This window comes from Chanodichthys erythropterus, chromosome 2, assembly GCF_024489055.1.
Source record: "Chanodichthys erythropterus isolate Z2021 chromosome 2, ASM2448905v1, whole genome shotgun sequence".
NCBI lineage: Eukaryota > Metazoa > Chordata > Actinopteri > Cypriniformes > Xenocyprididae > Chanodichthys > Chanodichthys erythropterus.
The window spans coordinates 32036677-32051437 of record NC_090222.1 but is presented as its reverse complement, the minus strand read 5'-3'; the positions used below and the strand labels follow the sequence as shown (position 1 = coordinate 32051437).

At 35.3% G+C, this 14761-nt stretch overlaps 1 protein-coding gene across 6 annotated transcripts in view; it reads left to right on the top strand.

Moving 5' to 3' along the window:
- gramd1a (GRAM domain containing 1A) overlaps nucleotides 1–14541 on the top strand; it is a 35479-nt gene extending 20938 nt beyond the window's left edge. For 5 of the 6 annotated variants that reach the window (XM_067409963.1, XM_067409972.1, XM_067409991.1 and 2 more), the window contains 12 exons: nucleotides 496–757; nucleotides 2233–2395; nucleotides 2543–2686; nucleotides 4316–4437; nucleotides 8326–8468; nucleotides 8558–8661; nucleotides 8739–8969; nucleotides 9836–9920; nucleotides 10963–11070; nucleotides 11149–11269; nucleotides 11509–11545; nucleotides 12655–14541. In XM_067409963.1, coding sequence (XP_067266064.1) covers nucleotides 496–757; nucleotides 2233–2395; nucleotides 2543–2686; nucleotides 4316–4437; nucleotides 8326–8468; nucleotides 8558–8661; nucleotides 8739–8969; nucleotides 9836–9920; nucleotides 10963–11070; nucleotides 11149–11269; nucleotides 11509–11545; nucleotides 12655–12719 — 1585 coding nt within the window. In that variant the 3' untranslated portion in view covers nucleotides 12720–14541. The remainder of the gene's footprint in view (nucleotides 1–495; nucleotides 758–2232; nucleotides 2396–2542; nucleotides 2687–4315; nucleotides 4438–8325; nucleotides 8469–8557; nucleotides 8662–8738; nucleotides 8970–9835; nucleotides 9921–10962; nucleotides 11071–11148; nucleotides 11270–11508; nucleotides 11546–12654) is intronic. The other variant, XM_067409981.1, reaches the window with a different exon arrangement.
- The last annotated feature ends 220 nt before the right edge of the window (nucleotides 14542–14761 follow it).

Here is a 14761-nt window from a genome sequence, read left to right as displayed (position 1 = left end):
TGTCCCTGTATTTATTTTCATTTATTTTATAAAACTTTGTTCATTAAATTTACCTTAGAACACAAGGAAGACAGAAGGTCACATTGTACCTGTATCTATTTATATTTTATTTTAAGTTTTTAGTTAAAAAATTATATACATTACTCTTTTATTTTTTCCCCCTCTGCTTATGATACCAGTAGTCAAGCATTTTAGTTTTGACATGATTTCCTCCCTCTTGCTAATCCTTGCCAGTTGTACAGTTTTTTGCAACTGTACCTATAAGTCTCTCTTATGATTGGCGAACATCTGCATACTTGCATAGTTTACTGTTATTTTTTAAAGGTTGGCTTAATTGATGAATGCCAAATGGTTGATATGTAGACATTTTTGCAGCTTGGCTTCAAAAAATAATCAGGGTGTAATCAGGGTGTTCTCTACATTAGAAGTCTAGTACCAGAAAATGTCCCCTTTTAACAAGCCTGACACTTATGTCTGACTGTCTCTGTTCTGTAGGCCAGGTGAGGAGCCGGTCTCCGTCACTGACCTGCTGGATCTGGGATCAGTGCCGGTGGCTCCGGTGGGCTCCTCTCCACCTTCGTCTGCCTCAATTCTTCCCTGTGCTTCAGGATCTTCACCTCCATCCTCCTCTTCCTCTTCCTGCCAGCCTGTGGAGGTGCCGTCTACTCGAACCATGGTCGAACCTGAGCCCAGTCCACCCAGCTCCCAGAGCTCACTAACTCCCAGCACACACACTGGAGCTGCCCTGTCCTTAACCGTAAGTGTCAAACTACTGTGAAATGCCAGCCCTAAGGGTTATGCTCAAAGAATATTACAACGGAAGATTTATACACAAAAGTTTGCAAAAATCCATTAATGCACTGTGATGCATTGGGTTTTCTGCTATGAATATTTTAGAAATGCTGCTTGTGTTCAGAGTATGCTACTTGGTTTGTGAGTGAATCATTGTGTGAGTCGCTTCTTTTCTATTACTCTGTTAACAAATCAGTCTTAATGAGTGCGTTTACATGCATGTTTTTAAACCGATTATGCTTAATACCGACAGTGCGTGTGGTCATGTAAACACGTTTAACTCTTTTCTTTTATCGACGTAAGGTCATAAACGGCTTAAAAATAAACAGATCCACAGAGCTTACCCCGATTTCGCCTGCCGTGTAAACACCTTAACCTGCATTCTGACACCTTATTGAAGTGTGCATGTGTGATATGTGACAGAAAAGCATACTTATACGGCAGATTTAAGGGCATCCAGCCACGAGAGTGTTTTGTGTAGGGGAGGAGAAATATATCGCTGACTCCGACCCTAAGAAATATAAAAGATGTGTTCTCCTCTCTTGCAGTGGTACAGTTGTAGAAACTTCAAATATGAGAGGAGAATGAGTCTGTGCAAGTATCCCGCTGACATTTTGAAATACTCTGTTTTTTTTAATGCGTTATTTAACATCAGAACTCGCATAATAAATATAGAATACCCTTTGTGTGAAATACATGGTTACGGAATAACCTGTTTTTTAATAGTGTGCGGCTTTTCCAGGTTATTGATTTGCATGTAAACCGGTAAATCAGGTTATTTCAGCTGATTTTTGGTAGTTATCAGCATGTTGTTGTGCATGTAAACATGCTTAATGATTCATTAGTAAATCTATTTGAATTTTAATTATTATTATTATAAAAAAAAAAAAATCACAAATGAATGAAAAGTCTTAGAAATGTACTGGTAATAATTATGACCAAGTTTAATATGTATTGCATTATTTAGTAAAGAATCATAATTGAACTGAATAATTATCAGAAAAAATATTTAAACCCTTGGTCATTTATTTCATGCTTTTACGCTCTTTTTTTTTTTTTTTTTTTTTAAACGTCATGTAGATGTTTTATTGTGAAGTATTGCCTATACTTCTATGACTTTGTTTGATACAGTGCTATTTTAATATTATTTATATACTATTATAGTATTTATTCATATTTTTACGTTTTAATTTTAATTTTAGTTTTAGTAATTCTGTTATATGCTTTTGGCATTTTTATGTTGTTAAAAAATGTCTATTTACCTTTTTAATTTATTTTTATTTCAGTTTTAGTAACTTTTATACTTCAACATAAACTTAATTTCTTTTTCTTTTTTTCAGTTTTATTTCAATTATTTCAACGATTTTTAGTGGTTTTTAGTTTTAACAACACCTGTTTCAGAGTGTTTGTTAATTCTCTTCCTCTCTCTTCCTTTTATAGATCTTGGAAGAAGGTGGGGACAGCCAGTCAGAATCAGCCAATCAGTCACTTCAGTCCCCTCCCACTGTCCCACACAGCCTGGGAAACCGCTCCTCATTGGATATGACCAATGATGAGGAGCTCCCAACTGACCCCAGCAATTCCTCTGACACTCAGGATGAGAGTGAGTGCTCAGAACAAACTGTGACCATAAATTCTCAGATTTAAAAAAAAAGAAGAAGATTTGAAACCATTCTCTGTACAGACTAGATAAATGTGTTAAGTAGCTATGTCCTTGATTAAAAGAGGCTTTTTTTTTTATCCTCCACAGGTGAGGTGGAGTCTTTCTGTCCGGACCTCAACGGCCGACTGCATATCAACACGGTTGTTCGCATGAGCGTTGACAAGCTCTACGACCTTCTGTTCTCAGACACTCACTTCATACAGCACCTCTTCTCACAACGTCACTTCACTGGTCAGTTTAGTCTTTTTGTAGCTGAGTTTTTCCATTCTTGCTACTTATACATACTTTCATTTTCCGATTTGAATCACTACAGTACAATATTTAATTAAAAATATATATATAAATGGTATAAAAAGACAAGGAATAAAATGAACTAATCTTATGAATTATAAAGTATTATTAAATAAATATAAAAATGTAAATATGAATAATATTAATTGTATTGAAGTATTGTGAATTATATAATAAAATTAGTTTGATTTATAGTGTATTTAATGTTTCCTGATCAGGAAAAATCTCTACTATCTTTTATGCTTTTACTTCCCATATTGTTGTAACATTAAAGATACTGTACCTCAGTAAATGAGGTTCAGATTGATGGGTCTCGCATCAGAAGTTCAGCAAATAAGCATATTAAAAGTAAAATGACATGCTTATGGATTCTACATAAGCATATATTATTGTTAAACAACCTTGTCTTTAAAAGTTTCTAATTTGACACTTAAAACATTACACTTAAAACATTATTTGTCCTATAACATTACGCGTGTTTAATTCCAAAGCATATCATGTAATTAATTAAATTGAAATGTATAATTAAGTGATGCAGGTATGATTTCAGAACCCGAGAAGTCTAATTCGCTGCTGGTTCCTTCGAGATTTTCCTATGGGGTTTTTCAGTTTATCTGTAAAATAAAGCCTGTGGTAAACATAACTTGATGATACTTTGACGTTTTGTTCTACAACGTACACTGCACACACTCACACCCCAAGCTGTCTTATCTAGTTAACGTATTAAAAACATACATTTTCAAAAATGAACATAACTGCTTCAAAATGTGCACTTTCGCTATGGGTGTGTGTACTTTAAGTTGTAGAACAAAACATCAAAGTATAATCAAGTTATGTTTACCACAGGCTTTATTTTACACATGCATTCGAAAAACCCAATAGGAAAATCTCGAATGAACCAGCAACGAATTAGACTTCCTGGTTCTGACGTCATACCTGCACCACTCTATCGATTGTTATGTAGAAGATTATGAATGACATTTTTTTTTTCTCCAAGAACCCTATTGTAGCACTCTGTTACCCTTTAGCATACTGTGCTTATTGAAATGCTGCAATTAGTTGACTGGAGTTCCTGCTTGCATTTTATCTTCAACTGTGTTTCTGACTATTCTATGCATGGCCGGTTCTGCTGGGTTCTTATTGCCATTTCCTGCAGTTTTCAGATCCCACGTGTCCTATTTCCCTCCTCCCTTTCTCTCTTTTCATGCTGTGTGTCCTATAGGGGACTTTTGGAGCGGATAATGAGAACTCGACTATTTGGTTTCACTGTGTTCTATAGCATAAAATACCATGATCTCATTCTTTTTTTCTCTCTTGGTAACTTTGTACATCAAATAATGTCAAAAATATTCATGATAGATCAAGAGATGATCGTCTCCGTACCACAGTGTGAGAATTGTTTTTTCCTGTGCTGAGCTCTTTGTCTATGTTGTCTGCATGGATAATTGCCCCCTTCTCTGTGCCCCTGCAAGTGCTCTGACTGTAATCACACACCCTTCTTTCTCCCTCTTCCCTAACTGTTCTTTTTCTGCTTCTGTTCTCTCTCTCTCTTTCGTGTGATTGGTACAGATCTCTCTGTGCACGAGTGGCAGCAGGACAGCAGCAGTGGGAGCAGCAGTAGAGTTCTGAGTTACACCATCGCCATCAACAACCCACTGGGCCCAAAAACCGCTCCTGTAGTGGAAACACAGGTGGGTCCACACAGCTTTTTCTTTGTTATCTCAGCTGTTCCTCAGTCTCCCTAATTTTTATTAAAGGGACAGTTCACCCAAAAAATTAAAAGCCTGTCATCATTTACTCACCCTCACGTTGTTCTAAACCTATATGTATTTAATTTTTGTCAAACAAATAAGAAGCTATTTAGACAAATGTTTTTTTTTTTTTTTGCCTGTATAAATGAAAGTCAGCGGGGTCCATTATTGTTTTGGACCCCAGTGACTTGGATTGTATGGACAAAAACAGTTCTTTTGTGTTCAACTATAAAAATAAAGTCATACAGCTTTGAAAATATGTGAGGGTGCGTAGATGATAACTGATTTTTATTTTTATTTTTAGGTGAACTTTTCCTTTAAGTCTGACAACTCCGGAAGAGGATTAGGGCCAAGCAATAATAAAAAAATAAAACCATCTTAAGATTAAAGTTGTTAAATTTCAAGAAAAAAGTCAAGATAAAATGTTGAGAATAAACTCGATAAATTACGAGAAAAAAATTCATTAAATTACGAGAAAAAAGTCGAGATAAAATGTTGAGAATAAAGTCATTAAATTATGAGAAAAACTTTGTTGGATTACAAGAACAAATTCGTTAAATTACGAATTTGTTCTCATAATTTAACTACTTTTTTCTCGTAATTTAATGACTTTATTCTCAACATTTTATCTCGACTTTTCTCGAAATTTAACGACATTTTTCTCATAATTTAACAAATTGTTCTCGTAATTTAACGACTGTTTTCTCGTAATTTAATAACTTTATTCTCAACATTTTATCTCGACTTTTTTTCTCAAAATTTAACGAGTTTTTTCTCAATTTAACAACTTAAATCTCGAGATGGTTTTATTTTTTTATTATTGCTTGGCCCTAATCCTCTTCCGTAGATAACACATAATAATTGCTTCATATTTGAAAGAAAATAGCCACTAAAATGCTCTAAAAAACAATTAAAATGGAGATTTAACCCTGATCTTTGATGTAATAGACTGTTATTATTTTATATCATAGACTATTATGAACAAGATTTTTAAGAAATGTTGCAGGTTAAATACAAGCACTACTGACATCACAAAAAATATTTTTGACTTTTGACAACAAAAAATTGTTTATAGAGATGCAGTTACAATAGATGCAGTTTATAGAGATGCAGTCTGTGCTCTAAGGCTTTGCACTAAAATAAGTATTAAAATAGACATTTATATCTACAATATTTAAACATTAACTCCCTGTTTCACAGACAAGGCTTAAAGGGTTAGTTCACCCAAAAATGAAAATTCTGTCATTAAAGGATTATTTCATTTTCAAATGAAAATTAGCCCAAGCTTTACTCACCCTCAAGCCATCCTAGGTGTATATAACTTTCTTCTTTCTGATGAACACAATCGGAGAAATATTAATAAATATCTTGACACATCCGAGCTTTATAATAGCAGTGAACAGGGGTCATGAGTGTGAAGCCGAAGAAAGTGCCTCCATCCACATCCATCCATCCATCCATCCATCATAAATGTGTACTCCACATGGCTCCGGGGGGTTAATAAAGTCCTTCTGAAGCATTTGTGTAAAAAAAAAAAATCCATATTTAAGAAGTAAAATATCTAGCTTCCGTATTCAACTTAAGAAAAAAGTGTAAAACTCTCGCAGTTCAAAATGCTTATGCTACGTCCTATGCCTTCCCTATTTAAAGGTGCCATCGAATTGAAAATTGAATTTACCTCGGCATAGTAGAAGGGTTCAGTACATGGAGATGACATACATTGAGTCTCAAAATCCATTGTTTCCTCCTTATATAAATCTCATTTGTTTAAAAGACCTCCGAAGAACAGGCGAATCTCACCATAACACAGACTGTTACGTAACAGTCGGGGTGTACGCCCCCAATATTTGCATATGCCAGCCCATGCTCCCAACATTATGAAAGGCATTACACAAGGGCAGCCAGTATTAACATCTGGATCTTTGCACAGCTGAATCATCAGACTAGGTAAGCAAGCAAGGAAAACAGCGAAAAATGGCAGATGGAGCAATAATAACTGACATGATCCATGATAATGATATTTTTAGTGATATTTGTAAATCGTCTTTCTAAATGTTTCGTTAGCATGTTGCTAATGTACTGTTAAATGCGGTTAAAGTTACCATCGTTTCTTACTGTATTCACGGAGACAAGAGCCGTCGCTATTTTCATTTTTAAACACTTGCAGTCTGTATAATTCAAACACAACTTCATTCTTTATAAATCTCTCCAACAGTGTGTAATGTTAGCTTTAGCCACGGAGCACTATCAAACTCATTCAGATTCAAATGTAAACATCCAAATAAATACTATACTTACGGGATTAGACATGTTGCATGACGAACACTTTGTAAAGATCCATTTTGAGGGTTATATAAGCAGTGTGAACTTTGTTTATGCAATGATAGAGTCGAGAGCTCTGGGGGGGGCGGAGAGCGCGAGCAATTAAAGGGGCAGCAGCCCTGAATCGGCGCATTTCTAATTATGCCACAAAATAGACCGTTTAAAAAATTATTTAAAAAAAATCTATGGGGTATTTTGAGCTGAAACTTCAGACACATTCAGGGGACACCTTAGACTTATATTACATCTTGTAAAAAAAACGTTCGATGGCACCTTTAACTGACTTAACTGACACGACGCCAGTTCCGTTTTTTTTGTTGTTGTTTTTTTGCAACTTGCACTGACGTATGACGAAATATGTCAGTGCCCTTATTTTGTTTCAAGATGCAGTAATGTTTTTTTCTCAGCCATGTTTATAAAAGCTACTTAAATGTCCTAATTGAACAAAGGCCTAATCCTGTCTAAATCTAAGTCAGTGAAACCATGAGTATTTATGTTAACATCAGACTAAAATAGCTTACTAAACTTGTGCAGTCAAAGGATTAGTTCACTTTCAAATGAAAATTAGCACAAGCTTTACTCACCCTCAGGCCATCCTAGGTGAATATGACTTTCTTCTTTTTGATAAACACAATGGTAGATATTTTAATTAAAATCCTGACGCATACAAGCTTTATTATAGCAGTGAACAGGGATCAAGTATGAGCTGAAGTAAGTGCTTCCATCCACATCCATCCATCATAAACCTGTACTCCACACGGGGGCTTAATAAAGGCCTCCTGAAGTGAAGTGATGCATTGGTGTAAAAACAATATGCATATTTAACAAGTTATGGTCTGGCGGAAGCTAGATATTTTACTTCATAACTTGTTAAATATGGATTTTTTTTTTTTTTTTTTTTTTTCAACACAAACGCATCGCTTCACTTCAGAAAGCCTTTATTAACCCTCAAGAGCTATATGGAGCACACGTTTATGATGGATGGATGTGGATAGAAGTACTTTCTTGAGCTCATACTCGTGAACCCTGTTCACTGCCATTATAAAGCTCGGATTTATCAGGATATTTATTAATATATCTCAGATTGTGTTCATCAGAAAGAAGAAAGTCATATTCACCTAGGCTTGAGGGTGAGTAAAGCTTGGGCTAATTTTCATTGCAAAGTGAACTAATCCTTAAAATGTAATTCTTCAGCCCTAGTTAATATTAATATTAAGCCCTATTTACTTGGTTTACTTATAACTAAGTTCATCCACCTAGAGCAGTAAATCCATCCCTAAAATAATTTATTCACCGTTACAGCTCAAATAACACACATTAACATATAAATGCTTAAGAAAAAACAAGCTTCATATTTTTGCCTTTTAATTCCTTTGTAAGTGCATTAATGTAGACACAGTTTTTGTTTTTTACAAACTGAGGGACAACAGAACCCAGAACTTTCCTTTAATGATGGGTTTAAGCAGGTGGTAAGGTCAGTTTGGTGTATTTTGTCATGTTGCACAGACTCTTCACAAGAGCAGCACCCGGGGGGAGTGTTACGTGGTGGACTCAGAGGTCATAACCTCAGGCATCCCCTACCAGGATTACTTCTACACTGTACACAGATACTGCCTCACCTCTGTCAACAAGCACAAGAGCCGCCTCAGGTAGAACTTCCTGCCCATTGTTATGCATGTATTGTTATGCTTCAAATGCAAACACCGCTGAGGGACCCATTGTGTGTGTGTGTCTGCAGGGTCTCGTCTGATATCTGCTACAGGAAGCAACCGTGGAGTCTTGTGAAAGCTCTGATAGAGAAGAACACTTGGAGCGGCATTGAAGAGTATTACAGACACATGGGTAAGCAGGTTCTCGTCTCAGTGTAAACCTTTATTGCGACATTGGTGCTAAAAATGATCCCCTCTATTCCTTGTCAGAGATGGAGGTGTGTAAGTTGGAGACACTGTTACAGTCGGAGGTTTCCGTAGTGAGTGCCGGGGAAGTGCCTTCCACAGACTCCGCCAAGACTCCCTCTGGCCTGCGCAGACGCAAACGCAACTGTCCGAGACGAGCAGGAGAGCGGGAGAGAGAAAGGGATGGAGCGGGAGGAGGTGGCGGGGACCGGGGTGACCGAGGAATTGGAGACGAGCGTGAAAGGAGAGAAGCTGGTGAGTCAGTCGTCACAGGGGAGCATGAGAACTGAATTTCGTAAAGTGTGGATTATGAGTCCATGAGAAACACATTGACATCTAGTGGTGGGATGTGGAATTGCTTTTACTGGACTCAAGGATGTGATTTTTCTGTTTATACGGAACGTGGATGTATAATTGAGAAAAAAAAATTAATATAAATAAATATTTTGAAATGTTTAAAAGCAAGAAATAAATTAAGACACCCTTACTGTTGTTCTGTAAAAAATAGTAATATTGTACTATAATAAAACTAGTAAAAAAATTTTTTTTTTAATAATTATGATTTTTAAATGTAATAAGATAAATCTAATATAATAAAAATTAATAATAATAATTAATAATTCAAGTTTTACTTTTTTAAAATGAAGACAGCCATAAATATTAATATTAATTTTACTGTTGCTCTTAAAAAATATTATTATTAATAAATACAGTACATCGCTATTAATATCACTGTCAATTGCAGTCTTTTGATTTGTTTAATCATTATATAATTGAAATTGAATTAAATAAAACTTTTGAATAACAATATTCAAATATTATAGAATTAAGAATAACATCCTTGTTTATGCTTTTACTGGAATTACTGTATTTTTCCATATATATATATATATATATATATATATATATATATATATATATATATATATATATATATATATATATATATATAAAAATAATATAATTTTTTTTTTCCCACTAAAATAGCTCTAATTATATAATTTTATAATTTAATAAAATATAAATCATATTTTGAATAATAATAATTAATAATTCAGGTTTTCCTTCTTTTTTGTAGCTGATCACATGCCTGTTTAATGAGTCATTTTCCTTTTCTCCAGGTGCTCAGTATGTGAAATTGGGAGAGAGGTGGCGTGGAGCCGGCAACAATGGCGTCTCCACCATCCTGCTCATTGTGAGCTTCATGTGAGTGTTTTCACCTTTGGCTTTCTGTAAATATTACTCTGTGTGCATTTGTAATGTCAGCATTAATGTGAGCTGCTGATGTTATCAGACTCCCTTTAGATGAACAAAATTCAATCTGAGCTCATTGAGGCTGCCAGGTTGTCATCATGTGATGTGGCAGTGTCTTTTCTGTCCATTAGGACTTTAAGCTCTGCTCTGATTTCTGAAGATTAGAATGTACCATATTAACTAACTTGGTGGACAACATGTTTTGATGTTTATTTTTAGGATCTGTGTGAAGCCTATGAATCATTTATCACCCGATAATGAAAGATCTGTCTTCTTTTACTCATCCTTGTGTTATATGAAACACATTTTCTTCTGTGTAACACAAAAAAGTCATGTTTAGCAGAATTTCTTTAGCTGTATTTTTCCATACAATGAAAGTGGATGGGGACTGGGGCTTTAAAGCTCATTATTCAGTAAATATTAACATAAATGAGTAAATTTTTCACAGAAAGCTATCATACAGCTTTGGAAAACTTTGGATATAGCTTACAGGTCATATAGAAGACTTTAATAATACTTTTTAGTATTTTTTAGTGCTTAACAGCTCCAGTCCCCATCCACTTTCATTGTATAAAAAGAGCAGCCTGAACATTCTGCTAAATATCTCCTTTTGTGTTCCACTAAAGACAAAAATCTGTGAGGTGTGAGGGTGCGTATATGATATTAGAAATAATATTTGAGTAAACTATCCCTTTTAACACACTTTTCCATGCGTAGTATTATTATAATAACACCTTCATCACCTAAAGAGTGTCTGTGTCTCTTTTTCTGTTGCTCTCTTCTTTTGCGTACTAATATCTCTCCTTGCTGTTCCTCTCTTTCTCATCTTGCTTTCCCTGCTTCCTCCTGCGTATAGGATCTGTGTCAGGTAGAGCCTCTGTCTTTGTGATTCAAGGAAAACACACACATATTTTTCAAGATCCGAAACACGATTGCTATTACACCATTGAGTACAGACGACTGTATTTAAATCACTTCTCTCTTCCTCCTCCAGTCTGGTGGTTTTGGTGGCTCTGAACATGATGCTGTTCTACAAACTTTGGGCGCTCGAGCGGGCTGCACACACGCTCGAGACCTGGCACTCGTACTCTTTAACAGACAGGTATATTAAAACTAACCAAGTGGCTATACACACATGCTGTATCTTAGCATGCTGAATCATTAATCTCTCTCTCCGCAGCCCTCTGCCCCAGTCAGCGGGAGAGTGGGCGCAGGTACTGCAGCTCCAGAGGCAGTTCCACCAGGCCCAGATGAACAAATGGCAGCAGATTTTACAGTCTTCTGTCTCACTTCTGGATCAGGTGTGTTCCTGTGCCAAACTTAAAGGGATCGTTCACCCAAAAATTTAAATTATGTATTAATGACTCACCCTCAAGTTATTCCAAACCTTTATGAAGTTCATTCTTCTGCTCAACACAAAAGGATATTTTAAAGAATCTATGGAAAACAGTATGGAAAAAAATTATTATGGAATTCAATGGTGCACCACAACTGTTTGGTTACCTATATTGTTCATAATATCTTCTTTTGTGTTCCGAAGATGAACGGAGGTCTTACGGGTTTGGAACGACATGAGGGTGAGTCATTAATGACAAAACTTTTTGGGTGAACTAACCCTTTAAGATGCCCAGGTCTTCATCAGGCAGTCAAAACTTTTGTATTTTCTGAAAAGAAATTAGGATTAATAAGATCAGCTTGTGAACATTTACTCTTTTTATTACTTTTTTCTGAGATTTTGTCCTGCAGTGATTCTCAACCGTCCGAGGCCCACTTAGGGACCTCAGTGCACTTCCAAGGGGGCCGCATGATGATTTAAAATACTATATATGCTTTAAAATGCTTTATGCTAAAACAACAACAAAAAAATCATGATGTAAGCTGATGTCATGTTTCTAATTTTAATTTATGGATTAGGAATCCCATGGTCTTGGGAAAACATGGATATGTGTTTCCATTTGTGATTTCCAGACCTGGAAAAAAACATGGAAATTAATAAAATATTAAAAAGGCAAGGAAATTTTTATAATGAATATATTTTTTCCTGGTAATGTCAAGCTCTAAAGAAAAAAAACTTTAATGATAAATGACTAGAAAAATCATATAAATATAATATGTAAATTCATTGGTAATAAAAATGATATATTTTAACTCGGAACATTATTTTAATAAATTATTAGAATAAAATACTATATACTGCTAAATTTCCACGGCTAGCGTCGTAGCTTTCATCCACCTATTTTTATGCGCATTTTGGGACATCACATAAATTCTGGAAACACACTTAACGAATAAATCCCTCCACTTCCTTTAGTTTATTACCTTCTTAGAATATTTAGCTTATTGTCTTTAAGCTTGTAAATGTTCTGTTCTTTATTGCAAAAAAGGTAGAGAAAGATACATTTCAATGAAAGGTTAATAAAACAAACTTTAGTTCCTGCTGGGGAAAAAAACACGTAAACCAGTCTAAGCTGGTTTGCCGGAACTTGTTTAAGATGGTAGCCGTGCCTTGTCTCTCTGAAGTGCCCAAAACCCTTTTCAAAGAGCAGGCTGGGACAACAAACCAGTTTAGGCTTAGGTTATTAGATTTTCTTTATGATAAATAATGTACAAATAAGACAAAGGACATTTATTATGAAAGTAAAAAGGGTTCCTTTTGATTTCATGTTGTTTTATCTCTCTAATGTAGATGAAGCAGTCTCTGGAGAAGCTCCACAGAGGAATGATCACACCAGAGGTGCAGCAGGAGTCTGATCCAGCAGCGGACACACTGACGGATCAGTGAAGAAAATACGGTAACCCCTTCACCGAACCGTTAACTAACTCTGGTCACCGTGACATAGGCGTCCACAAAGGGAGCAAATCATGGATGGGAGATGGTGCTCAACTCAGTGACATTAACATTGGGATTGATTTGGGTAGCTTTTAGGTTACCCAAGTGTCCCAGCAGCAGCTCAAGGACTACAAACAAACTCAACTCTTCTGTCAATCTGAATATCATGAACTCTGGGTCTGAAGCAATAACACACATGTATGGGAGCATCTGTGACTTTCAGCTGTGCTGCATCTTGAGCCGTTTTGTGTCTGAGGAAGCTCAACGTGAGCTTGTGGAAAACTGCAATTCATCGTGGACCTTAAAAAAGAGCTTCGGAGAGATGCGTTAAAGATTTCAAAGAGGGAAGTGTCTTTCCCTTCTTGAGGAGGTCTGAAATCAACCTCCAGTCTGCTCCGAGAGACCTCTCAACCTGTCGTTTCACAACAAACGTATTTTTATGTTTTCATGGAAGAGAAATTTCATTTTCTCTTCTGTTTTGTTACTGTTTTGATGATTTCAGAGCTGTTACTGAAACTTGTTCAAAGTGTGTCAGACCATTACAGTATTTATTTAATAGACTTGAATTAGTCTAACGTCATTGTGTTTCTGCTCAAACGAGGACCAATGTAGAAATAGGTGGAACAAGTGCTATGAATATGAATTCCCGTTTTAGCAATAATCATGTGGAAAAATTGTAATGACAATTAGAAGTTAATCTACAAGAAAGAACGCAAAAAAAGTAAAATGTGCAGCTGTTACTTAAGGTAGAGTATCAGAGTGACGATTGGTTTTACACAATGTTACAGTTTTAACCATTGCTTCTTTCTCCCTAATGTTTTAGTTATTATTTTTCTTTTAAAACCCTGTGTATTTATGAATTAGGGGTGAAAGGAGCCGTTTCATGTAGTCGAGGTGTCGGGAAACTTGTAGAGTTTCACTGGAATCAAACTTGAACTGTTCAGAGTTACTGTTAGCTCGAGCAGCTGAACATACACACAGATCGGAGAACTTCAGTCGTTCCTGGGGCTGGACGTTTAGGACCAAGCAGAACTCAAGGTCAGGAGGATATATATATATATATAATTTATTATTTTTTTCTTCCTGACAAATTAAGCACCCCTCAATTATTTTTAATTACATTTTTATCAAATCTATTTTTGTTGCCTTTCATTATAATGCAGTAAAAATCGTCCTGTCCAAACTATTTTTAATATTATTTGAACTTTTTAAAATAAAACAAGCATCATTTTAAAGCAGTGAAACAAATACTGTCAAGTGGTATAAATAACATGATATATAAATATATATTAATAATCTTAATTGGAAATCATGAAAATACTGTCACAATTTTTTTTTTAAATATTTATTTTTTCCTTTTGATTTTATTTTGAATTTCTTGACAGGCTTGGTGAGATTCACCTAAATGTTTTGAGTTGATTTTTTTTTTTTTTTTTTTTCCCTCTCTCTGTTTTATGTTTGATTATTTCATTTGGAATGTCTGTTACTGATGTCCCCTGTCCGGCCATTTCATTTTTGTCCTGCCCTTCAGCCTCAGTGATCTCTCCCTCCTCTGAGTGTGTTATCAGAGTGTCTGTCTGTATGTCTGTCTGCGGGCGCTGCTGTGCAAAGCCCTTGCTGAGTGATGAAAGCATGTGCTATTTATTTGGGTCAAGGAGGGAGAGAACGAAGGTGGGATGTATTGTATAGACACGATTGTAAAGATGACTTGTGACAGTCACAAATGTATAATAAAAATGCCAAAAAAAGAGAAAACGTTTGTGAATTACTAATTGGAATATCATTTTCTTTTTACCCGTGTGTCTGTCTATCTATCTATCTATCTATCTATCTATCTATCTATCTATCTATCTATCTCTCTCTCTATATCTCTATCTCTATATCTATATATATATATATATATATATATATATATAGATAGATATAGAATCTATATATATATAGATATAGAATATATATATAT